General features: G+C 43.3%; 4 protein-coding genes across 14 annotated transcripts in view; 3 read left to right on the top strand and 1 right to left on the bottom strand.

Annotated features, from left to right (window-relative positions):
- Nucleotides 1-682: 682 nt before the first annotated feature.
- On the top strand, nucleotides 683-4052 carry LOC111236749. Of its 3 annotated transcripts, none has more exons than XM_022765602.1 (5): nucleotides 683-715; nucleotides 1074-1357; nucleotides 2791-3057; nucleotides 3136-3288; nucleotides 3379-4052. In XM_022765602.1, exons 2-5 carry the CDS (start codon nucleotides 1087-1089, stop codon nucleotides 3543-3545), a joined length of 858 nt encoding a protein of 285 aa, XP_022621323.1. In that variant the 5' UTR covers nucleotides 683-715; nucleotides 1074-1086; the 3' UTR covers nucleotides 3546-4052. The 3 variants fall into 3 exon arrangements, with proteins under 3 accessions (XP_022621323.1, XP_022621324.1, XP_022621322.1); XM_022765603.1 differs by having other exon boundaries at nucleotides 694-928; nucleotides 3384-4052; XM_022765601.1 differs by having other exon boundaries at nucleotides 694-928.
- Nucleotides 4053-4918: 866 nt separating this feature from the next.
- Nucleotides 4919-15125, top strand: gart (phosphoribosylglycinamide formyltransferase, phosphoribosylglycinamide synthetase, phosphoribosylaminoimidazole synthetase). Of its 3 annotated transcripts, none has more exons than XM_022765517.1 (23): nucleotides 4919-4997; nucleotides 5201-5275; nucleotides 6955-7104; nucleotides 7509-7604; nucleotides 7696-7870; nucleotides 8582-8693; nucleotides 8985-9053; nucleotides 9164-9289; nucleotides 9423-9510; nucleotides 9614-9699; nucleotides 9789-9957; nucleotides 10120-10351; nucleotides 10732-10826; nucleotides 11217-11326; nucleotides 11910-12108; nucleotides 12286-12537; nucleotides 12651-12803; nucleotides 13211-13414; nucleotides 13504-13662; nucleotides 13823-13953; nucleotides 14116-14257; nucleotides 14344-14459; nucleotides 14570-15125. In XM_022765517.1, exons 3-23 carry the CDS (start codon nucleotides 6960-6962, stop codon nucleotides 14756-14758), a joined length of 3048 nt encoding a protein of 1015 aa, XP_022621238.1. In that variant the 5' UTR covers nucleotides 4919-4997; nucleotides 5201-5275; nucleotides 6955-6959; the 3' UTR covers nucleotides 14759-15125. The 3 variants fall into 3 exon arrangements, with proteins under 3 accessions (XP_022621238.1, XP_022621237.1, XP_022621239.1); XM_022765516.1 differs by having other exon boundaries at nucleotides 6947-7104; XM_022765518.1 differs by lacking the exons at nucleotides 10732-10826; nucleotides 11217-11326; nucleotides 11910-12108; ... (6 more) ...; nucleotides 14344-14459; nucleotides 14570-15125 and having other exon boundaries at nucleotides 6947-7104; nucleotides 10120-10398.
- On the bottom strand, nucleotides 14939-16542 carry n6amt1 (N-6 adenine-specific DNA methyltransferase 1). Its single transcript, XM_022765576.1, has 6 exons — nucleotides 16381-16542; nucleotides 16205-16291; nucleotides 16021-16111; nucleotides 15839-15922; nucleotides 15626-15767; nucleotides 14939-15542 (listed from the first exon to the last, which is right to left on the bottom strand). Exons 1-6 carry the CDS (start codon nucleotides 16515-16517, stop codon nucleotides 15430-15432), a joined length of 654 nt encoding a protein of 217 aa, XP_022621297.1. The 5' UTR covers nucleotides 16518-16542; the 3' UTR covers nucleotides 14939-15429.
- The window catches only part of LOC111236703 (stomatin-like protein 2, mitochondrial), a 27575-nt gene continuing 19503 nt past the window's right edge, over nucleotides 16501-24572 (top strand). For 2 of the 7 annotated variants that reach the window (XM_022765537.1, XM_022765531.1), the window contains exons 1-6: nucleotides 16671-16748; nucleotides 18545-18638; nucleotides 19639-19734; nucleotides 21323-21389; nucleotides 23513-23599; nucleotides 23717-23815. In XM_022765537.1, the coding sequence (XP_022621258.1) occupies nucleotides 23726-23815 (90 nt within the window). In that variant the 5' untranslated portion in view covers nucleotides 16671-16748; nucleotides 18545-18638; nucleotides 19639-19734; ... (1 more) ...; nucleotides 23513-23599; nucleotides 23717-23725. Of the gene's footprint in view, nucleotides 16579-16670; nucleotides 16749-18544; nucleotides 18639-19358; nucleotides 19735-20324; nucleotides 20364-21322; nucleotides 21390-23512; nucleotides 23600-23716; nucleotides 23831-24572 lie in introns of those variants that run through there. The other 5 variants (XM_022765532.1, XM_022765538.1, XM_022765536.1 and 2 more) reach the window with 5 other exon arrangements.

The following is a 24572-nucleotide window of genomic DNA, read 5'->3' as shown; positions in this document are numbered from 1 at the left end:
ATCAGCTGTGTTACCACATATGTTGCTCTGCTCCCTGCTGCATTCAAGTGTAGCAACACTGACATCTCTTGGCTTGATGGAAAACTGTCACACAGGCTTATTCTGTGTGTTCAGGGGACAATTTGGGCCTACAGTAATTAAAAGAAAACGCTCAGCTTCAGTTTTGCTGTGAATTGAGTAGATTTTACTCATTAAACTCATCCAGATGTTTGCTCTCTGTACATTTTCTTCACTCCCTGCAGAGTTCCAATCACTTTAGCCCTTTAGAATACACCGTCCCACCTGTGGGGACCCTTTGGCCTTAGTAGAGTTACTTTAGGTGTATTTGTCTCCTGATTTTGTCTGTGCAAAAAAAAAAAAAAATTTAGGATCCATATCATATGCAACAGCTGTTGACACAGAATTGGTTCAGGCTATGGCTCCAAAGTGTTTCCACACAAACTGCTAAGGGGTTAACCCACTCATGTATTAGCATAGGATATACAGCATACTGCAGTTGGTTTCACTGTAGATTTTTGAATGAACTGTGCTGTGGCTCTTTGCTGCTTCTCTCTCTTGTGTCATGGCGCTACTCGACCAGCGGAGGCGCTAGTCGTCACTTTGCCTTCTTGTCCGACTTGTGAAGAAAGCACAGAAACTAAACCACGTGTCAGTTTCGCGCATGCGCATCGCACATCGTTGTCGCGACCGGCTACTTCTGTCAGTGTGGGGAATGGTGAGAGCACAGGCAGTGACTTATTAGTTATTACTCTGTACTTGCACACATGGAAGCGGATTGTAGAGCTTATTCTTTGACTTTTGGCAGCAGAGTTTGTCACTGAGCAGGATCATCAGTGTCATTGGGAACAAGCTGTGATGATTTCAGAGAAGTGAACTTGACACTTCAGCTGTTTATCAAGACACTGATTTGTTTTGAACCATTTAACTGGTAAATTTAACATACTGAATTATTTTTGCACATGAATTCAATGCAACACGTCAGCACTATATTGATGTACTTCACCTGCATAGGAATCAGCATTTTCATGAGATTCTATGGAGTTTTAATCTAATCTGTAACCATGTCTTTGCAGGTGAAGCTCACAGATGGAGGCAGTATGTGAGCAGCTCCATGGAGCCGAGGAGGAGGAGGAGGAGGCAGGAGGTGGTGCAGCCATGCTGTGGTCCATCCAGGAGGCTCTGGAGAGGCAGACCCTGCAGATCGGAGTGTCGGCCTGCGGGGCCACAGCAGTGGTGGACGTGCTGAAGGCCCTCGACGTGGATGTGGCCCCTGAGGAAGCTGATCGCTGCGTCCAAACTCGCCTGAGGAGGAATGAGTCACCTCTGCCGGACTATCTGCTGTCCCGGAGCGAAGCCGGTAAATGTCAAACACAGGTGCCAAAGCTACACCTGAGGGTGTTATCGTGACCTCACCTGTGTGCTATGAATCTTGATTAAACAACCTTCAGCAGAGTGAGTTCTGCAGTTAATAATTTGTCTAATGACAAATTAAATGAGTTCTGGCTCCTTTGCTCTTTTGACAGTTTAAAACTCAGCTTTTTTTCTCACAGTCTCAAACTAAATTTAGCTCGATTCTCTTTTCAGTGTACAATCCTTTATTTTATTGTACTACTAATTATGTAGAAGCACAGATAAGTGTGGAAATAGAAAATTAGATAGTGATAAGCACCAACAGATCTAATCTAATCTAAGCACGTTGTAATCTAAAATTATAATTATATCAACATTCTGTTATGATAAATTTAAGAAAATGAAAATTAGTTCATGTAGGTGTTTCACCTTAAAACGTCTTGGTCCTGATCCAGCTAATTACGACTACAGATGAATCTTAAACCTAAGAATTCAGACTCGTGTTGAATCAACAGCAATCTAAACTGGATAACTGGGTTTTCCCCGTACGAAGAACGGAGCGCAGGTTTTGTGTTCACATGAAACTCACTGTTAGTTCAAGACTAAAGCAAAAACAGAATTAAACATTCTTTGCTTTGGTTTGATAAAGCATAAAGATAGAGATTCTATTTTATGAATCGGCAGTCTCCTCCAACTATCACGCCTTTATCCTTAATTCATCACATAAGCAGCAGCAGCAGCATCATCAGCTGTCAAGAAGCTAATCAATGATTTCTTCCACAGCGCTGTGCTTCACAATAAAGGCTCCAAATGAAAGCGACATGAACACAGGGAAATAAAATGACTTTTTTTTCATGTTAATGTAGCTTTTATTTTTTTCTTCTTTAATTTATGTCACTAAATTGGCAGATATTACACTCTAAACACTTGGCTTGAGCTCTAACTCCTGCAGACTGCTCTGTGACATTTCAGGTAATGAAATATTAATACATAAAGGATGACTTTGTATAGGCGCATATCTTAACTCGGCTCAACAGGCAGTAATATCTCAGGTGTCACAGATGCTAGCAGGGACTATAACTCCCTCCGCTGAATGAGGCCGTGTAACGTCTTGAACCCATAAGCGCTGCTTCCTGCCAGCGCGACAGCTGGTTGCACTGCCAACCAGGCAAATTCAAAAGTACCCTCTTGAATTAGACAAAGAGTTTTATGTCTCTCAGAGGAGAGACTGTAATTGACTTTTTCAGCTCTGTTACACAGTTTTTACATTGACATTTCCGGCGTTTCGCTCAAGCTGTCGTCCCCTACTTGAAGTTCTGAGTGAAAAAGAAACACATGTATATTCATTGATCTTAAATATAAAAAGTGTGATTATAATAGACAGACCCTGTACTTCTGTAATGATCATACAGGCTCAATAAACACTACATCTCCTTCTAGGCGCGACTCACGCTCAGCTCATCGCAGGAGCAGAGCAGGCCAGTAACGGGAAGGTGATGGGTCGCTTCTTCCACCTTCATCCCCGCCGGCGGGTGAAGCTGGTCCCCTGGCTCGCACGCTGGATTCAAAAAGGTGCTGTTCCCGTGGCGACCATGAACATGCAGCTGGCCGTACCCGAGGGAGAGGACGTGCCAGACGCCTGGCACCATCAGCTTATATTTGGGGTCGCACCTAATGCAGTTTTCATGACCAATCCTTTAGATGTAGGTGAGTACTGAGAAGATAACAACTCTCAGTCATCTGGCGTCGACGCGTTATTATTTTGTGTTTTTAAATTCTTTCTAGCAAGTGAGGGAGAGGTGCACCAGCGACTCTGCAGCGAATCCGTGCTGCTGATTCGTCGAGAAGACGTCCTGCAGCGATTAACTCCCGATTCCTGCTCGTCCGGCCTCTCGGAGAGCCGGTCTGACCCGCGATGGAAAGCCCTGGATGTTGAGGGTAAATCGTGTATTTGTGGTTTTATTTGTGCAGCTTTTTCATCCTGCCCAAATATTGTACATATTTTTCTCCCTGTTCTCTTCGGATTAGGTCAGGTGAGACAGATGGCCCAAGAAGACGGACAGGAGCAAGAGCAACCCAAGTTAACACACATCACGATCCCGGCAGCGTACAGTTCAGGCATCACGTTCTTCGCCCTACGGCAGTCAGGGGTAGGACAAGAACTCCTCAACGCGCCTGAACTCCCTTTGTTGTGACCGGACTGGCACACGTGTACTCAAGAACTAAAGTGTTGACGCTTTTATTGTGATCTGAAAAATAAAAGTGATAATGTGACATTTTATTGAGCAGAAACCGACAGATCAATAACCCACAAACCCACAGTCATCCACGCACATTTCTATCAATGATGCCTGTTTCCATACAGCTATTGAGTTGTTTTAAGCTGCTTTTCAGGTTGGGTCTGGGATGGGTTTAGAAATTGAATCCATCATTTTACAATAGCAGTCTAATAATCTGAAACTTGCTGTCTGTTATTACTGCCTATCTTGTCCTGAACACTCTTGAAAAAGATGTTTTAAATCTCAATGGCTTTCTTTCAAAAAAGAAAAAAAGAAAGAAAGAAGAAGATAAAAAAACAGTCAGCATTTGTCCAGTGTTTTGTGTAGTATTTTTTGCTCTTGAGTGTTTTCATTTTAATGCGACTTTAAATCCTTCTCTAATGTGTTTCAGAGGGATGTATTGTGCTTTTCACTCCACTATATTTGTTTTACAGCTAAGATAAAGAATTTGAATTAAAAAACATATCATGAGCTTTTAAAATTCATTATTAAAGATTAAAGCTGTAGTTCACAACCTTTTTGTCTTCCACCAAAGAGACATCCCCCCTCTAATCTTCTCATATGGTCTTATTTCAATAACAGAGGCTTAAAAAAGTAAATTTGTGTAGCAGAACTTTTCTCTTATTTCCTGCTCCATTCTTCATCCCACGACCCGTCAGATTTATCTTGTGGCCCCTAGGGTGGCCTGAACCCTTGGTTGGGAATCAGTGGACGACACCTAATTGTATGTAGTTGTTAGTTATTTGTTTTGTGTGTGATTTCAAACACAAAACATACAGCAAAGGTTAACTAACAAACATCAGTACATATATTCATACAAATAAAGGAAAAGGAAAGAAAACAGGAAATGAACAATATAAAATTGAATCAGGACACAAAAAAATACAAAAATAAAAAGACTTGTATCTTTAAGTAATAGTATTTTTACATTGTTAAATTGGTACCTTTGGAGCTGCAAATAACATTATTATATAGATCTATACTAAGTTATTTTGGTGTTGAAGCAATATTTCATGCACTAAAAAAAAAATCTGTTTTCCTCAAGTACTTGTCTATTCAAGGAAACTAAGTGGACTAATTTATTGCCTGAAAAGCAGCAGTGGATGCTTGTGGTTATAGTGACCCAGTTTGAATCATTTTTTTTTTTTATTGCAAATTAAGGAAATGTATCTAAAACATATTTTACCAACAGATGCATCGATAGCTTTCTCTTAAGCTCCCTTTTTCAGAAAAAAAACAGCTGTGGCTTCCCACCTGGCATTGCAAATTAATTAACTACAACTCCCGTGATGCACTCGGGTGTTACTCCCCGAGGAAGTTGGAGGAATCCAAAAAACTTGACCAAAATAGTTTGAGCGGCAGATAAAGGTAAGAAGAAGAAACATAAGTATACTAACGAAACGAAAAACGGTGACGCATTTGCCTGTTTTTAATGTTATTTAGCACTTTGCGTAACTTTGCGTTGCATTGACGTTGTGCAGCTCTACCATGTACTTCACTGTGATATATTGAATCCACGTGGTGTGGTGTGTGTGTGTCTGTCTGTGATAACGCGTTGCATCCATGGTCAGTCTGCAGAGAGCTGAGGAGACACTCCTGAACCAGGCTCCGGCTACTTCCTGCTTCACGCGTTCACTAACACACAGGTGAGTGGTTTAAACGGCATGCTGGATGTTTTTTTCACCACAAGCTAATGTGCTAATGTTATTGGAAGAGTTGACTGTCAGTTTTAAGTGCATGTCACTTGTACTGTACTAGCTTGTACTGAAAAAACATTGAAGCCAGTAGGAAAAATTGAACTGGACATGACTCCATCAGAAAATTACACCATCTGTCATGTTAAATTGCAGAACAGTTGCGTGTATCTTTATGCTTATGCAACTATACTGTGCATACCCAGGGTTAAACGCTTGAGTTGACCTATTTGACAACTTCCACACAAATTAACTAAAGAAATGTTGACAGTGTGAGGAGAAAATGATGCATGCTGCGACACTTCATGTATAGTTTTCTGTAAGGGGTGTTTAAAAACGCTCATTGTTAGACTCATGCATTTGATTTGCTCTCTGACATGTGAGTCACATGAGCGGGGTGATTTCAATCACAACCAGTGCTTTGGCTAATTGTGGAACATGCGTTGTATCTTATCCCAAATTAGTGTTTCAAGGGAGCTTTTAGACAATGTATCTGCACATTCAGCCTTTACTTTGGTAAAACATGCAGTTGCACAATCCTCACAGCTCCAGTCATAGGTTTGAGGTTAGTGCAGATTGGGATGGTGTGAACTCTGACCCCATTTTGTTTGAGTTGTAGGGGTGTAAAGGGTGCACAGAAGTGTTTGCCGACTGTTTTCATGTAAAATCTTGTACATTCACAGCGCTGCAAGATGCAGTTGCACAATTACACTTTGAGGCAAGATTGAATATAACAAGTCTCTCTTTTTCTAGTTTAGGAAATTCAGAACAACAGATAAGCCAGAAAGCCAGTGAAATCATTCAAGTTTTTATCCCAGTGGTGAGATTAAATTGATCCCAGTGTGTGTCATGAGGAACATTGTTTTCTGTTGAGTGAATTTACATTGTGTGACACTCAACGTGACATTGCATATCATGGTGTACTTTAGATGAGCAGTTTCCTTTTACTTTGAGTGGTAAATCCTCTCCAATACAGTTTATTATTAAATCACAGACATTTTAGATGGTTGCAAATATCATGAGTAAATGAGAAAAGGCCTTCACATCAATCTGGCTGTAAAAAAAAAAAAAAAGTTATATTCCAGCCTTTGCATATGCAAATAGTAAATGAAATATTTGCTTCACAGAAAATTGGTTTGGAAACAGAAATGTGATGCAGTCACTGCGTTTGGTAAATGAAACACTCACAGAAAGACGAGACTGCAGAAGAGCTGCATTGCCAAACTGAGGCTACGGAAAGTGGTTTACTGTATATCGACCTGATAATGGCTTTGTTTTTCTATGCAAATGAGCCCCTGTTTTCAGTAGCTGGTGATTCGGTCCTGCCTGGTGACCATGCCATTTAATTGTTGACTTGTGTTTTTGTTCTAGTTGATTGGGTTCTTGTTTGTGTGGCATTACAAGATAATATAAGACCCCAGGCCTCAGAAAAGGTCAACGCTTCCTCACAGCTTAGCAAACTCCGGTCGTTATAGGTCAGTGTCGGCATACAATTAAATCCTCTTCGAACAATTAAAGGCGGACGAGAAGCGCAGGATGTTCTGCGGAGTAAGCGTGAAGGTGTGACTGATTTCAGTCTAATAATACATGCTGGGATCGTTTTATGTCCCCCCCCCCCCCCAGTCGCTCAGGTACCATGGCAGAACGGGTGCTGGTGGTTGGCAGTGGCGGACGGGAGCATGCACTGGCCTGGAAGTTGGCCCAGTCGCCACAGATTCAGCAAGTTCTGGTTGCTCCGGGTAACGCAGGCACAGCCGGCTGTGGGAAGATCAGCAACTCTGGTAAATACAAACACTAACGAAGGCTTCCTTTTAAACAATAAGTCTGTTATAGACAATAGTTCTTGTAATTTCTCTGTGACCAACAGCTCTGGAGTCATTATTTAAATATTTTCTTTAACATAATATATACTGACATGATATTTTTTGGATTTTCCAATGTACAGTATGTGAGACATTTATATTACAAACACAAAAATCCAATGAACAGACAATATAAACACACCACAGGTTACCCTTATAAAGAAGGTAGTTTGCACTTATTTCACGTCATCCATAACTACCATGACGCCTTAGTGTTTTAATACATTCAGCAGAGAATTTATGGCACCCATGTTTAAAGTGAAGAGAAGGATGGTGTGTGAAGGAATCCTGAACTGTTACTTCCCCCGATTTCCTCCATGCAGAGGTATCGGTGAGTAACCACACCATCTTGGCTCAGTTCTGTAAGGACCATCACGTGGGGCTGGTTGTGGTCGGACCCGAGGTGCCGCTGGCAGCCGGTAAGCGAACGTCAACATCAGGAGTCATACTTGAGTCTTATTAATGTCCCGTTCACCGCGTCCTTCTCTTCGACCTCCACGTCTCTTTCAGGTATCGTGGACGACCTGACGGCAGCGGGAGTGCCGTGTTTCGGCCCCTCTGCCAAAGCAGCGCAGTTGGAGGCCAGCAAGAGCTTCTCCAAGGCTTTCATGGAGCGCCACGGCATCCCCACGGCCCGTTACGGCTCCTTCACCGACCCCCAGGAGGCCTGCAAATACATCCGCACGTCAGTACAGTAGACAAGCACAAAATTTATATCTTTGGAAGAGTGTTTGTTTGTGCACATTTTAAGATCGATAATATAAAAGACAGACATATAGGGACACTTCTTTATATCCTCCTTGCCTGGCATTGCCCAGCTAATTAATAATTTGTGTAATTAGAGGAGAAAACAAGCTGAATACATACTGTTTATGGTGAGTCACTACCATCACTGATATCCGTTTTCATTTCCAGCAGGAAGGCTGTTGAGTTTTGTTTTTCAGAGCCATTAAACACAAAAACTTGTCATAATAGAAAATGAAATCTTCACTGAAGTTTTTGTTTCTCAGATGGTTTCATGAGTTAATGATCTAAGATGTGGTGATTGTTTTTCATGTCAGAGCGCCCTCGAAGACGTTCCAGAGGAAAGAAGAAAGAGTTGTAACTTTGATAAACAAAGAGAAAATCCTTTGCGCTCAGCGAAAGTCATTTCTTTGGTCATATAAAGCATCTTGGGCAGAACAACAGCTGCCATATTCTGACAGCCTTCATCCATACACACCCCAAACCCATTCCCAGACAATCGTGCGCTCTGCAAATGTTAAATGGTCCACAGAAAAACATTTTGTGCTTTATGTCAGCGGCGCAGCATCTGTTCCAGATGTGCTCTCTGTGAGAGGATGTTGATTCTCTCTGCATATTACTGAGTCTGTGTCATTGTTCCTTTGGTCTGCAGCGCCGATTTCCCTGCGCTGGTGGTGAAGGCCAGCGGTCTGGCAGCCGGGAAGGGAGTCATTGTGGCGAGAGACCAGGACGAGGCCTGTCGGGCTGTGATGGACATCATGAAGGTACCGGACTGTTAGATATGGTTCTGTGTCATCATTGAATCTAGGTGAGGAGTGGAAGAGAGACATTTTACTGAAGTAGAAGTTAATTGTCATAAAAGCGCCCTCTGTGATTACTCAGTCACATTTTTGTGCCTCACTAGAACTACAGTATAATAATAAATACTCTGACAAGGGGTAATTTGCCAGTGTGTGTTTCTGGGCTAAAACTGTATTCAAAGCTGCTATAATTGTTGTTTTTATATCAACAGTGGATCAAATCAGTGTGTGTGTGTAAATGGCTCACTCTTACAGGACAGAGCGTTTGGAGCTGCGGGGGAGACGGTGGTGGTCGAGGAGCTTTTAGAGGGAGAGGAAGTGTCTGTGAGTGAAACGGTTACACTGAAACACGCATGTCTGCACCAACTCACTCTTGACGTATGGACGGAGGGAAAATCGGAAGGGTGTTAATCGTTCTCCTCCTCGCCCTACAGTGTCTGTGTTTCAGCGACGGCTCCTCAGTGTCTCCGATGCCTCCAGCGCAGGATCACAAGCGGCTGCAGGACGGTGACCACGGGCCAAACACCGGCGGCATGGGGGCCTACTGCCCCACCCCTCAGGTACTGCAGTGACATTTAACAGAGAGCAACATCGTGCTATGTCACCAGGAGTCAAAAAAAAAGGGGACATATTCCCCTCCTCCTCGTCTCAGCTTGGTTCTCTGTTTTGATAATGAGCTCCATGCCACTGCAGGTCAGTCAGGAGCTGCTGCAGCAGATCAGAGAGACGGTGCTTCAGAAGACGGTGGACGGGATGAGGGAGGAGGGAGCTCCTTACGTGGGCAAGTGCTCTTCATCTGTTGTTGTAACTCCCCCGCATCTGTCGTCGGTTTCAGCCGGATGAGTCATAGCCTCCATCTCATTCATTTCTCTGTGCTTTTCCAGGTGTGCTGTACGCAGGGCTGATGTTGACCAAGCAGGGGCCAAAAGTGCTCGAGTTCAACTGTCGCTTCGGAGACCCTGAGTGTCAGGTGAGTTTCGTCGCTGTCGTCTGTCACTGGATCGTCTCAATAGGAAATGAACATTATATTTTGCTCTTTACTGTCTCTCTCTCTCTCAGGTGCTGCTGCCCCTGCTGAAGAGCGACCTGTATGAAGTGATCTTGAACACCATGAATGGCAAACTGGCCGCTAACGCCCCCGTGTGGCACCAGAACAGCTCTGCGGTCACGGTGGTCATGGCCAGCGCCGGTTACCCCGGCTCCTACAAGAAAGGAGTAGAGATCACAGGTATGTATGACACGGCAGCGCCAAAGACGAGCCTGTGATGTGCTCAAACGTGGAGAAAAGAGGGGAAGAAACATCTGTGGGAAACGCACACTATCACTCTTTGATATCTTGCTGTTATCTAGAACTTGAAACTATCAGACTCACACCGCTGTTCTGCTTCAGGTTTGTCCAAGGTTCAGGAAACGGGGCTGCAGGTTTTCCACGCTGGCACAGCCCTGAAGGAAGGGGGCGTGGTCTCCAGCGGCGGGCGGGTCCTGACAGTCACCGCGGTCAGTTCGTCCCTGGAGATGGCCTTGCAGGCGGCCAATCAGGGCGTGGCCGCCATTGGCTTCCCGGGCGCCGTGTACCGCCATGACATCGGGCACTGGGCCATCGCTCACCTGAACCAACACAGGTGTGTGTGAGTGTGCTACAAGCTAAAAAACACACAAACTAAAACACTAAAACATTCCCTTTTTTGTTTTGTTTTTTTCTTTGCTTTATTGTGTTTGTAGATTTTTTTTTTTTTTCTAGTTCATTTCCAAACTGTAAGTCGTGTGTTTATGAATAATAAACTTCACTGTGGATGTACCTGTGTCTTAGTTTGTTTTTTTTAATTACCAACTAAATAATCATTTTAATTTGCCTCTATATGTAACATCCTCTCCACATATATGTGCTCTAATCCACAATCAATCACAAATTCCCTTCTGATTTTAAGACTCAATGTTCTTCCACAAGACTTAATGCACTTCCAGCTGCAGACAGACATGATGCCACTTGTGTCTCTGACAGAGGTCTCACCTATAAGGAGAGCGGAGTGGACATTGCTGCCGGTAACAAGCTGGTGGAGATGATCAAGCCTCTGGCCAAGGCGACTTCTCGCACTGGTAATTTCAATTTCATCTACAAAAATTGCATGAAAACACCTTTTTTTTTTTGTGCATCTAAACAATGATTAGACGCTTGTAACTTTCAGTGCTGGTGTCAAACAAAAATAGCAGTGAGGGAAAACAGCGTTAGCACTACTTCCTCGGTTTTAACAGCCGTGTGACCTGTCAGACAGAGACATTGTTTTCTTGTTTTAAGCAGCAGACTGAAACCGTTTTCTCATTAGGAAACAAATAGCTGTGTTTTTTTGGGGGGGCTATTGTAGTTGTAATTGCAGTGATTTTGATTAGGTCTCGTTTGTTGCAGTAATACAAACATCAGAAAAAGTGGATGAAGCAGTAACTGTGTCTGTAATTGGTTTCTTTTTTTCTTTTCTTTTTTCCCATCAGGGTGTAATGCAGACCTGGGGGGCTTCGCTGGGCTTTTCGACCTGAAGGCAGCAGGATTTGTAGACCCCATCCTGGTATCTGGGACAGACGGAGTGGGGACTAAGCTGAAGGTGGGGCTTGTTGTTTTGTTTTTTTGCAAACTTAACCATCATTTGTTGTCACTGTTCAATATGTGACTCTTTGTAATTACAAAGTCCTGGAACAAATGAGAATCTAAAAGTGCTAAATCCTCCACTCAGTCAAAAATGGCTTTGGTAATTTCCAGATGGGCGAAGAAATAACCGTTTTCAGAATTGGATCCACGTTTGGCTCAGAAGTAAATGAGCAGCAGGAGAGCTTGTCTGTAGACAGATTCAAAGGCTTAGACTCTGGCTTCTTAAAACCCCTGAACAGAAATACAAATTCATTTAAAGTGTGAAAGATCCAGGATTATTTCAAGGACACTAGGGAGCAGATTCAGCTCATTGCTAGTGAGTGTGGAGAGTTTAAAATCTTGCACTTTTAATTCGTCAAGGTGCCAAAACTTGTATATTTCAAATCTCCAGCAAAATATCTGTTTGTAATTGTTACAAGTCTTTTCACATGCAGCTTTAATATTCTGCAGTTTACTTTGTCTTATTTGATTTTGGCTCTGAGGCTTTTTTCCTTTTGATTTAAAAATGCTCTTTTTTTTTTTTTTTTCTTCATCATCAGATCGCTCAGGCGTGCGGGCAGCACGGCGGCCTGGGTCAGGACCTGGTGGCCATGTGTGTGAACGATGTGCTCGCTCAGGGCGCCGAGCCGCTCTTCTTCCTCGACTATTTCTCCTGCGGCAGCCTGGACGTGGATGTGGCAGCCTCCGTGGTCGGCGGCATCGCGAAGGCCTGCGAGATGGCGGGCTGTGCGCTGCTGGGTGAGAGGACAGATGTGGTGCTGGTTATGATAAGAGTTCCAAATCCAAAATATATTTCCAATAACTTAGATCAAAAGCTGTGGATTCAGTGTCTTAAATCTTGTGATGTATCTTGACTTCCCTCCTTCGTGACTTAGTGTATTTCAAGCCTCCGTCCGCGTCTTTGTCCATGTCCAGGAGGCGAGACGGCAGAGATGCCGGGCGTCTACGCTCCAGGCGAGTACGACCTGGCTGGGTTCTGCGTCGGAGCAGCGGAGCGCGGAGCCCTGCTGCCCAGGACGGGGGACATCGCAGAGGGGGACCTGCTGATCGGAGTGGCCTCCTCTGGAGTGCACAGCAACGGTTTCAGCCTGGTCCGCAAAGTCCTGGAGAAGGCCCACCTCAGCTACACCTCCCCAGCTCCCTTTGGCAAACAGGGACATACTGTCGGTAAGTCACAAAGGGTGTACGAGGTTTGGCAAATCTTTGTCAAAATATTTAAAAATATTATAGCCCAACTTTAACACTTAATTCTCACCATTTGCCTGAAATTCTGCCTGCAGGGGAGGTTTTGCTCACACCAACAAAGATCTACAGTCGCCTGCTGCTGCCAATCCTACGCAGCGGTGCCGTCAAAGCCTACGCTCACATCACAGGGGGTGGACTTTTGGAGAACATCCCTCGGGTGCTGCCCCAGGAACTGGCAGTCGATTTGGGTGAGATGAAAGCACAAGTACACTTGATCTTCGTACGCAACATAAGCATATGAGAATGTTGACGTCAACAAACTGGAAAGGTGGTTTGCCTCTGGATGAAGCTGCATTTGCATTTTAGAAGCTTATTTTATCTATGGTTTCCTAGTTTGCGGTGAAAAATAGGAATCAAGACAATTTCCTGTATAAACATATTTATAGCTGTATGACCTTTGTGCGCACTAGTCAGTACAAATGTTGTCAAACATAAACAGCCTTCTTATTATATTCACATTTCCCTTCCACTTATTTTTAATGTAGTCTAGTCGTCCTGGGAGTCTTTCCCTGTCTAGAAAATGTAGAGGTCACTTGTTATTAAAGGCCACCGCTCTGTCATTAATATTTACGCTTGGTTTCTACGCATTACTCAGATGCATCTCGATGGAGCGTCCCTCCAGTGTTTTCCTGGCTCCACAAAGAGGGGGGTCTGAGCGAGGAGGAGATGGCCCGCACGTTCAACTGCGGCCTGGGGGCGGTGCTGGTGGTCGCCCCCCTGGATGCTCAGAGGGTCCTGCGCCAGCTTCAAGCCCACGAAGAGGCCTGGATTGTGGGTTCACTGGCCCACAAGCAGCTGGGTGAGACACTGAGACACTCCTACAGAGAGTTAGAGATAGACTATGATCTTAGAATTATAATAAAATATTTGTTTTGTTTTTTTATGCAGGGGCGGAACTAGTGGTGGTCCGTAACCTGAAACACAGCCTGCTGAATGCAGGAACAGCCTCCGGCGGAGAGTTGGGGATTGAGCAAAACAACGGTTGCCATGGCGACATCAGCACACCACGCAAGAAGACAAAAGTAGCTGTTCTCATCTCTGGCACAGGTGTGTTTTTGATAAACTTGAGATGAGAAAAGGAATAAGTCAGCATTTTGTGACACATGTAGAGCGAGTCGGTGTATATCAAACATTTCCTTTTAAAAGTGGATCACAAGACTCCCTATGTTTTCCTCATGTGTCTAACAATTTTCCTCTTGTGTCCCAGGCACCAACCTTCAGGCCCTGATAGAGCAGGTCAAGCGTCCGTCCAGCGCCGCAGAGATTGCGGTGGTCATCTCCAACAGGCCTGGAGTTCAGGGCCTGAAGAGAGCATCGCTGGCTGGAATCCAGACTCGGGTAATAATAATAATAATTCACACAATAATGCCACTACTAAAAATAAAAAGCAAGTTACAGTAGTCCAGCCATTTTTTCAGCATTTAATTGAAGGAAATAAACATTGGGATCCTTAAGGATAAGGCTGACTCACGAAACACTACATTCTGTTAACCCAACTAGGTGGTGGACCACAAACTGTACGGGAGCCGAGCCGAGTTTGACGGCACCATCGATCGCGTGCTCGAAGAGTTCGGGGTGGAGCTGGTGTGTCTGGCTGGATTCATGAGGATCCTCACGGGAACTTTTGTCAAGAAATGGAACGGTATGAAAATGCTGTTCAGACCACCGTTTTATTTACATTTTCACTGAGTCAGAACATCGGTCAGTCACTGTTTGTTTCTGTTACAGGAAAGCTACTGAATATCCATCCATCCCTGCTGCCTTCGTTCAAGGGTGTGAATGCCCAGAAGCAGGCCCTGCAGGCCGGTGTGAGGGTTGCCGGCTGCACGGTCCACTTTGTAGCAGTAAGTCTGACCTACTGCGGAAATACTGGATGTCAAATTAAGAGGCAAATACCTGAGTTGCTTAAACTGAACAAGTCAAACAGCCACTGTTTTGTTCACTTGTGTTTTAGGAAGAGGTGGACGCAGGAGCCATCATCGCGCAGGAGGCGGTCCCCGTGCTGAGCAGCGACACAGAGGAGAGTCTGTCGGACAGAATCAGAGAGGCCGAGCACCGAGCCTTCCCCGCCGCTCTGGAGCTGGTGGCCAGCGGGGCCGTCAGGCTCAGAGAGGACGGACACATCACGTGGAAGTCAACATAAATCCTACTCAACTGTGCTCAGTTTACTTCTGTTACATAAAACTGGTTTTCTAACACAAAAGAGACACTAACAAGGCAGACTGACGAATAGAAAACAAGTTTACTGTTTTTAAATACATCAGCTAAGGTTACACTAACTTTTTACTATTCTACTACACTAAGCGTCTTTTCAGATTGTTAGGTCCAGTTGAGTTTTTTTTTTTTTCTTCATGGGATGCTGAAAATAGATGAAATAGTAGCATTTCAACCTCTAGTGTAAAGAAGCATCATACTTGAAATAAAAATTACATTCCAATTGTACCCTTAGAAAAAGGATAGAATATTGTCTGCACTGGAATTAACTTCTAAATTAGAAAAAAAAAAAAAAAGGCACGGTGGTCGGACTTGTCTGGATGGAGTATGTTGTTTGTATCATTAATTCTCATTAGTAAAAATGTCCAGGTGAATGTGAGGAGCATTTTGTGGTATTTCTGCTTCAGTATCGCAGAGAGAGGTCAGCATGTGTACATTGGAGGCACCTTGCATACAGTCCAAAAATCTATTATGTGTGCAGCTTTTCTCAACTGTGAACATTTGTCCAGGTAGAATCCAAGTAGCCTCAAAATATGTGCAGTCACTTCTTTTTCAGTTCAAGCTGCCGGTAATCCTTTCACAGGATTTATTGGTGGCAATTCATGTTTGGCTCCTGTGGAAACGCAGCACAGACAGTCTCTCATTTCCAGCTCTTGTAGACAAACACGACTCTCCCTTTAAGCCATGTTTTCCCAGTAAATTGATGATCTCATCTAGTGAGAAAGAAAAAGAAAACGGTTGAGTTTATTCTTGGTTCTTGCACTTGAAAATGATTTTAAAAGACATCAAAACCGACCTGGGTCATTCTCAGCAACGGTAATGAGGTAGAACAACCCTTTAGGGGACAGCAACTGCGGTACCAAGGGCAGAAATCTGTCCGTCACCTCTCGTCCCCGCTTCCCACCAGCCCAGGCAGCCTCTATACCTCTGCTGCCGACCTGAAAGGAAAGCACTCATTATTAAAACGCTCCACACCTTTTAGATAACTTCCCGAACCTAGCTGAACCACCTCTTCTGATGGCGTCACTACATAGGGAGGGTTGAACAGGAGGACATCTACTTTTCCACTCAGTCGAGAAAGAAGACAGTCCACCTAAAGGACGGAAAGAGAAATATCATTTAAGTATGCATTTTTCTGAACGTTTCACCTAAAATCCTTGCACATAAAGCATGCGGATGTACAAGTCTCACCAGGTCTGTGATGACAGGCTGCAGTGAAACATTGTTACAGGAAGCTGTCTTTTCTGTGCACTGTGCTGCTGCAGGATTCACATCAGTGCAGCTGCAGGAGAAACAAGATTAGAATATGTTGATTGCTTTTTCTCCCATACTTTTACAAGTAAATCCATTTTTATTAGATGGACGTGATGCTGACATGTATAAAGCTGAAGGTCCAACCACTGATGCCAGGAATGCAGACACCACTCCGGAGCCACTGCCAACCTCCAAACACACACAAGGGCTAGAAACAGCAATGAGAAACATCAAGATTTTAAGACTCAGGTCAGCTAGGTCAGGTCGGTGGAGGGGGGCTGTTGAGCTAAATCTGACCTCATCAGCTGCAGCCGTTGTGCATCAATCTCCAGAGCGTCTATCAAAAGGAAAGAGTCCTCCGCAGGCTCGTAAACATCCCGGAAGTGTCCTCGTCCAGCGTGAGAGTAATCAGGAGTGGAATAACCGGTACACATGTTTGCTTCACGGCTGGAGCTTCGCTAACCGACTGCACGCGCTCGCCTCACCGTTTGCTACGTAAGCGTTATTAGTGGAGTCCTCAGACTTTTACACGTTGTTGTATAAAGTTTGAGTCAGTTGTACTCCCAAAATGCCGCTAATTTTCCTTATAAAAGACGTGCGGGTTAGCTACCGTAGCTAGCTGTTTCGCAATCCATATCCTTGTATACGAGCTACGTCACGGTGACGTAAGTTAACCCCTTCTTTGCCGTTTTACGTCAGTTAACTTGTTTTTCTTTATTTGTTATATATAAGTAGTTGTAACTGTAGCATTACAACTAGTAAACAGTGTGTACCAATGTTGCTGATTCTATAGACTTAAACAAGTATTGATAGTAAATGCACTATTAAAGTAGAAATATTCATTATGCATTATGATTGATTAAAAAATTTACGGGGTGTCTAATTTTAACTTTCAAAAAAACCCAATACTATACTATGACATTTACAAATTTACAAATACTATAATTGTACTTCAAGGTGTGAGTCTTTATCTAAGGATTCAAAAATTGTTGATTCAGTAACTCTGGAATTATGACTGACTGACAAGTGTTGTTAAGAAAGATGCTTTCTTTCCCTCTAACCAAGTGGCTTAAGGGGCTAGAGGGCTACCCTGGAGACTTAAATGTTGCAAGTTGAAATTTTGTTTGATCTTACTACTTTTCAGGACCAACGAGCGAAAAGGTTTGTTTAAGACATTTTCATTGCATCCAGCTCGGTGGCTCAATGGGTTAGGTACCTGAAAAGAAATTTTGAGGACATGGGTTCCGGCCTTAACTAACTTCCAAGTCATGTCGTTAAAGGAAATCCCAATTTAGGAGTGAGTCTCAAATTGAAAATAAGCAAATTATTCACACTTAGTTAATTTAGCAAGCTCAGTTCACCCCACATGCTCAAGCTTCTCTTTTGACTTTCAAACTTCTTAACTCATGATATGATTCATAGGAAATGTAGGAAAAGGCAAAGAAACCCCAAAACAAAGGTCTTTGTTTTACATGACATTTGCGTTTGTGTGCACTTGAGGTCTTCTCTGGCCTGTTTTCTCTGTTCATTCAGCATCCTGGACAGAAAACAGATTGATATGAAAAACATTGAGAAAACATAATATAATTTTGTGACACTTGAGACATAAGGCTACGCAGAAAACACTGTGTATCCTTGCTTCTGCAATAGCTTGTTACACCGGCACGAGTCCAGTTTACATGTGTGGGAACAGAACATGAACTCCTCCTATTATACACAAAGTTGTCTTTTGACAGTTTGTTGCTAGCAATCAGCTGTGAAACGGGTGCTGAACGAACGGGGGGCCTTACGCCCTCCCTTTGCATCATTTATCCATTACTTTACTTTCATCTTTTATTCATTTATTTTTAACATTAGAAATATTCACTTATTCCTTTCTGGCCCACAACCTTCTTTAAATGTATCTATATCGTGTCAGTCATATCCACTTATCACTTTTACCATTTACAACTGCAATTGAAATTGACATGTTGCACTTTTAGCTGTATGGAGCCAGGAGTAAACCAGGTGAATTTAGTGAATAAAAAACAGCGGAAATGTAATTTTTTACATGTAACACTGCAGCTCAAACAATCGCACCACGTCAAAACAGTAAAGATGAGCGTTTTTAATATTTTTGCATTTGCTCTTACAGGTGGAGAGGCAGACAGGCAGTTGAAACGGAACTGCAATTAAAGTTAACATGTTGTCATTTTTCTTTTCACCGCCAGATGGCGCCAGATCACCACCAATCACCAGGAGTCAATCACTTGAATATTAAGTCTCATTTTTTACATATATCACTCAGTCAGAGATAAAGAAAATATGTTTCTTAAAGCTTTTCAGTATTTCCTCTGGGTGTTGTTGTGAAAAGTAGTAAGATGAAATGAAATTTGAGCTCACAACCTCTGAGTCTGTAGAGTAGCCCTCTAACCCTTTTAGCCACTCGGTCAAACACCCCTCTGTTCTCTACCCCGCTTAGTACAATCCAGGTTTCCTCTTGTATGAATGAAATTGGATTCTCCCACCTCCTGCTTGACAGTCGGACCTTGGGAGCACATGCTACAAACATTTGGGTAAGTGGAATTCAATGAAATATGACTAAACAACTATGAAAATAAGTAACATCAAATGCCTTTGTGTAGCTCTTCCATTAACTTCCAAGTCATGTCAAAGGAAATCAGAAGTGAGTAGTCTCAAATTGAAAATAAGCAAATGAGGGAAGGACGGCCTGCAGTCGTTTACTAGGGAATTTTACACCACATTTCATTTGTGTTTGTTTTTGTTCACTTGAGGTCTTCTCAAATAAATAAATGTACTACATAAAGGAAGATGTCATGATGAGCATCTCTGCTGAAAACATGGATAAAAACGAATCAAATAAAAAAGATTTACTTTGTCAGCATCTTGACATTGAACACCTGTAGCAGTCCTCAGATAACTACGTTACACAATTGACAACAGTGCTCATGTAGCAAAAGTAATGAAGAGACAGTATACTATGTTGTTGTTGTTAAAAGGCAGTGTTTGTGTAGTTATTGGTTCTTTTATTTTTGGAGCGTCTCTGTGTTTCTTCAAACATCCAGTGGAAGTTTAAGGGCACTACATTGTTTGTTTATGTTAGGAAAATGATCAAATAAAACTCAGGAACACCGTCTGAAAATGATAAGAGTAGGATATTTATTCTTGCAGCAAGGGAACGAGTTACACACCAGAGCTCACAGTGCAAATGTTGAACGGATGCAAGATTCACAAAGAAACTTATACAGAATGAGAGTGACCTTGCATTGTTGCTGAAATGAGACAGACATAATAGAGCCTTATCATAGTTAATGTTTTGGTGTAGTGGTCAGGAGGAACAGCAGAGGTCACTGCGCTCCTCTCGGAAAACACCTGTCTTAAAAGTAAACGCAATGCACACAATAATGGAAAGTTCTATTCAGTATAATTAACATGGTTATGTTTATCATAAAGTATCACAATTTTTCCAACAGTTTACTTACTAAAACATGAAAAGGTGTTGAAAAGATGTTCTATATCAACATGTCTTTGACCTCGTACGCGTGCGTGTGTCAGGGCTTGAGGCCGGAGAGGTGGGGCTCGTGCTGACCTACGCCGTGACGCTGAAACTTCCAGCGGACCGTGAGGCAGAGCGCTGAGGTGGAGAACATGGTGAGGACAGAGCCACTGGTCCGGGGGTGTCGAGTCAGAGCCGGAGGGCGGGGACTCAATCAACCTCTTTATCTCCTCAGATGACCTCGGTTGTTGTTGTTGTTCTGAGTCAATGGACAGGGTGTTCTGTTGTAAGTATGTGTGTATATATGGGGGAGAGAGAGAGAGAGAGAAACATTCTGCCGGTTATGGTTCTAGCTGGGGACTACGGTCGAGAGGGAGGGTGGGAGAACATTTATGATTGCATTTTCTTTAGGCCACTTTAAAGTAAAGAAAAAAGTGGTGATTTGCTGTGATGATGCAGTAGAAAGTATTTCTTTAGCCTCTGTTGGTGTTTTGACTGCAGAGGAAAACATCTAGACTGCCATGTGTTTTATGATACAGAAACACACAGACCTGGTGTTGATGTGTCCTCAGTGATCGGATCACAAGTGGCAAGCTCTAAATACAGTTCTCAGTCAGTGGATTTGGATGAGAAGAAGTAATGGTAGCTGGGGGCCCAGCAGGGGGAGCACTTAGGATAGACAGACTCTTAGGAGAAGCAAGGAAGAAAATCCAGGAAGAGGAAGTGTTTTTAAGTGGGGGTTGTGGCCTGTGTGAGCCTCTGTGAGACCATGCGGTTAGTTCAGGTGAGTTGGCCTGTATTGTTTGCTTGTATTGTTTGAATTGGTTTGTAGTGTGTCTTTGACTGTCTAGGTGAGTTTGTTTGTTTTAGGTGAGTTGTTGGAGAGTGGGGGAGTAGGGGGAGGTAGAGCACAGCCTAATCCAGCGGGGGAGAGTTTAGCTTAAAAAGGCATCTCTCCTTGACTCTACCTCCCTCATTCAAAATGGCCGCCACTTTCTCCAACTGGTTAGGGAGTTTGTTTGCTGAATCTGCTAGTGTGTCTGTCTAGCCTCCTGGAGGTGTCGTGGGACCAACTAGACGAAACACTGGTGAAAGGAGGTTCCCACCTGATGACCTCAAAGACATGTTAGTTATCACTGCTCATTAGTCTGTATAGCTGAATTAATAGTTATCATAGGACTTAGGATGTTAAGCTTAGGGAGCTATTCACTGAGTCTGGTCCATTTTCTACAGCACAAGTTTCTTGTGTTTACCTTAAATTCAGTTCTCAGTCAGTCAGTTAGTTCACACCTGGTGTTAAAATGTCTCTGCATATATGTTGTTGTTCTGAGTCAATGGACAGGGTGTTCTGTTGTGAGTATGTGTGTATATGAGAGAGAGAGCGCTCTTACAATGAAATAAGGTTATATCCACATCCAGGATGTGAGTGGAGTATGTGGTCCTTTTGATGTAGCCTGGGATGCATTTGTGTTCACTCTGCTTAAAGAATGTGGCCTGGACCACCTCTGAAATTTGTACTTGATGTGTTCATCCCTGTATTTTGAGCCGACTCCTTGTGATGTATTACCCGAGACGGATGTTAACACAAGGTCTGAACTGGGGGCTGTATTGTATGGGAATACAGAGCACAAACATCAGCGAGTCATATGTGACACGCACCTTTCACAAATGGGCTCTTTCGGTGCGTTGAAGCATTTCGTACGTTGTCAGTTTTCCTTCTGACCCTCTGCTCGTCTCTTCTAGGGCATCGCTCTCAAAACGAACAGCGTCAACCACTGCATCTTGGCCTGTGTCACGATTCACGGACAAGGTGAGTGTATGCATCTGCATGAAAATACCAAGCCTTGGAATGCTGGGTCATTGATTTTGCCAATTGGATTTGATGTTTAAAAAAAAAAAAAAAAAAAAGAGGTGGAGTGTTTGTTTGTTTGTTTGTTTGTTTGTTTTAAAAGAGATAACATTTATGCTCTCATGCAGTTTGTATTTAAAGAATGTTTAGTTGGCACATGTGTTCTTTTATCCTCAAAAGTAAGAAAAATGTCTAAAGAGTGTGTGAAAAGAAAGCGATATAGAAATAACATAAGCTGTATCAGTCCAAAGGTGGGCGTTCCCCTTTCCGTATTGTTGTCCAATACAATTGCCTTTGTAACCTCGCGCAACCTCTTTGGATCCCCTCTGAGCAGCCTTTGTATCCTCTCAGGTGCGTATTTGTCAGAAGCGTACAGGATCGCTCGGCAGTGTAAAATTTACAGTTTACTTGAAATTGTTTCTCATTGTTTTTAAAATGTTCCCGGGTTGACTTTGGATTGTTGTTGTTTTAGCGTTAAACTCTGTGGTTATCGGCCCGCACGCATCGGTCGTTCCGCTCTGGTATATGCACCCAAAATGTGAGTGAGCCTCCACCACTTTTGACTGTCCTCACTTGTGGAAATTGAGATCAAATAGAGCGGGCTCTCACGGGATGACATAATTTGGTTATATGGCTATTTGTCCTCAATTCAATGATGAAAAATCAAAATATCAAAACCCTCAACTAAGACAAAATCAATCAAACGACCACTGAGACACCTAGGGAATGAATTTACGCAGGAAAAAACAAATCCATTATCTGAGCAAAATGAAGTTTCTTTGGTTAATTTCTCCATTGGCAAACAAACAAACAAACAAACAACAATGGCATTTGCTGCCTCTCTTGCCCTGGTAAAAAAACATAAACCCTCCCAGGTGCCTGCCTCACCTATACGTAGATTCACCTAGTGCGCCCCAGCTACCCAGTACCTTCAAAATAAAAGCATTAATAAGTACTCGCATAATACTAAATGTTATAAGCAAACTAAAGGTGTAGTCTTCAAAACTAAACAACAAAAAATAACGAAATAATTAGTAATGAAATATTCCAAAAATAACAAATAGCTCCAACTTTAGCATACTTTGACATGCCGCCTTGTGTCTAGAAGTAAGCAGTGGCAGGATTTATGTGTTACTGTTGCTCCTATTAGCTGGGCTCCCCTATGGGGTTTCCTGGCTTGTGCTCCTCCAAAAGATGATGCCAGTGGGTCAAACAGGTCAGACGTTGGCTCCTCTGCATTGAGACGCTTTGGTGTCCATTAGTTTGTTGTGTTGTTTTGGATGTGTATTGTAGTTAATTCCAAGTTTGAGGTAGCAATAGTTTATACTTGACAGTTTTATTCTGGGAATGAGAACTTTGTGTGTGTGAAATGCAAAAGTCACAGCGGTCAACAGAATGAGAAATGTAGCAAGTGTTGTCGTCGTCCTACAGTCTAGCTTTTTAACTTTTCATGAAAAAAGTCTTTCTTTCATCTAGAAGAAAATCATGTGGTATTTTGATTGATTGACTTTTTTTGTGTCGGGAAGGGGAAAGGCAAGGAGTGCTTTGTAGCGGGTAGGTTATGCACACACGGCCTTTTTCATTGTGACAGACAGTCACCTGCAAGAAGACACGACAGTGAAGGTGTTAGCGGTGATTTATGAGTGCAATATTGGCAAACAAACAAACAAAGAAACAGATAGTTACCGGCACGCCAAGGGGGACCTGCTGTCTTCGGTTGTTGCTTTCCAAGCCACACAGATGCATGCAATGAAGCACACGGCAGAGACAATGAGGGCAATGGGTAGCTGCCTGCCTGCCTGCCTTGCCTGGTGTAGACAGAGTGAGGAACTGTTAGGAGAGACTTAGCGGAAAATTTTTTGTGCCTTAATATACTATGCAGTTTGTTTGACTTCTTTGGCCTGAAAATACTATGACATCTCGATACAGTAGCATATTTTCTGGCCACTCCAACAGTCTTCAGTCTTTGCTTTCCAAGCCAGTAACACCTAATCATTCCCCATTTTGACATACCCGGCAAGTATACAAATGTCAAAGTAGCCAGGTATTTGTCTTTATACTGTTTCTTCTTCTTGCCAAACCAGGTACAACTGGCCTGCTGTTCCTGTTTGGTCTTCTCCATCGCTATACATACCACGCGCCTGAAAAGAATAAACAAGGGTAGAGCGAGGGTGAGTGCATGTTTATACAGTTGAATGGAATTGAGGAGTTATGGCAGGACTGTGCAGTGTAAAGTGTGGCAATGTTTGTTCTGCATTTAATGTCTGTCAATGTGTACTATCGTGCAGGAGGATGTGATGGGCTGGGACAGATGTGTTACAGAAGATGCGGAAGTGCGACTCCCCAATCGGAAGCAAGAACGAAGCTGCTGCCGTGCCCTGGCCAAGGTTTCTGTGCTGCAAGTATAAAATAGTCACAGTATAGTAAGGTGTAAAAGTGCAGTGTTTCCTCTACATTCATTTAACAGTGGCGGCCCGCCACTACTTGTTGTTTGAGTTTGTTGTAGGTGTGTTCTAGTTCATGTGGCTTGTTCTAGTATGGATCTGGGTCTGGATTTGGATTTGGATTTGGGTCTGGGTCTGGGTCTGGATCTGGGTTTGGATTTGGGTCTGGGTCTGGATTTTGGTCTGGATTTGGGTCTGGATCTGGGTCTGGATTTGGATTTGGGTCTGGATCTGGGTCTGGATTTGGATCTGGGTCTGGATTTGGATCTGAGTCTGGATTTGGGTCTGGATTTGATTCTGGGTCTGGATCTGGGTCTGGATTTGGGTCTGGGTCTGGTCTGGATTTGGGTCTGAGACTGGTTTGGGTCTGTTCTTGTTCTAGGTCTGCTTTAGGTTGTCCAGGTTTGTTCTAGGTGTGTTCTAGGTCGTGTGGGTTGTTCTAGTCTGGGTTTGGATCTGGATTTGGGTCTGGATTTGGATCTGGGTCTGGATTTGGGTCTGGATTTGGATCTGGGACTGGATTTGGGTCTGGATTTGGATCTGGGTCTGGATTTGGATCTGGGTCTGGATTTGGATTTGGGTCTGGATCTGGGTTTGGGTCTGGATTTGGATTTTGGTCTGGATTTGGATTTGGGTCTGGATTTGGATCTGGATCTGGGTCTGGATTTGGGTCTGGATTTGGATTTGGGTCTGGATTTGG

This window comes from Seriola dumerili, unplaced genomic scaffold (assembly GCF_002260705.1).
Source record: "Seriola dumerili isolate Sdu_G_001 unplaced genomic scaffold, Sdu_1.0 BDQW01000716.1, whole genome shotgun sequence".
NCBI lineage: Eukaryota > Metazoa > Chordata > Actinopteri > Carangiformes > Carangidae > Seriola > Seriola dumerili.
The sequence above is the reverse complement of the archived record's forward strand: the minus strand, read 5'-3'. Positions and strand labels throughout refer to the sequence as shown.

What these genes read in the sequence shown, in the direction of transcription:
- LOC111236749 (XM_022765602.1), top strand. Translation starts at nt 1,087, where the DNA reads ATGGAGGCAGTATGTGAGCAGCTCCATGGAGCCGAGGAGGAGGAGGAG. An exon ending in GCTGTCCCGGAGCGAAGCCG is followed by an intron (nt 1,358 to 2,790) that starts GTAAATGTCAAA and finishes ATCTCCTTCTAG; the next exon opens with GCGCGACTCACGCTCAGCTC. An exon ending in GAAAGCCCTGGATGTTGAGG is followed by an intron (nt 3,289 to 3,378) that starts GTAAATCGTGTA and finishes TCTTCGGATTAG; the next exon opens with GTCAGGTGAGACAGATGGCC.
- gart (XM_022765517.1), top strand. Translation starts at nt 6,960, where the DNA reads ATGGCAGAACGGGTGCTGGTGGTTGGCAGTGGCGGACGGGAGCATGCA. An exon ending in GCCTGCAAATACATCCGCAC is followed by an intron (nt 7,871 to 8,581) that starts GTCAGTACAGTA and finishes TTTGGTCTGCAG; the next exon opens with CGCCGATTTCCCTGCGCTGG. An exon ending in TTTTGTCAAGAAATGGAACG is followed by an intron (nt 14,258 to 14,343) that starts GTATGAAAATGC and finishes TTTCTGTTACAG; the next exon opens with GAAAGCTACTGAATATCCAT.
- n6amt1 (XM_022765576.1), bottom strand. Translation starts at nt 16,517, where the DNA reads ATGTGTACCGGTTATTCCACTCCTGATTACTCTCACGCTGGACGAGGA. An exon ending in CAACGGCTGCAGCTGATGAG is followed by an intron (nt 16,292 to 16,380) that starts GTCAGATTTAGC and finishes TGCTGTTTCTAG; the next exon opens with CCCTTGTGTGTGTTTGGAGG. An exon ending in GGACCTTCAGCTTTATACAT is followed by an intron (nt 16,112 to 16,204) that starts GTCAGCATCACG and finishes TTTCTCCTGCAG; the next exon opens with CTGCACTGATGTGAATCCTG.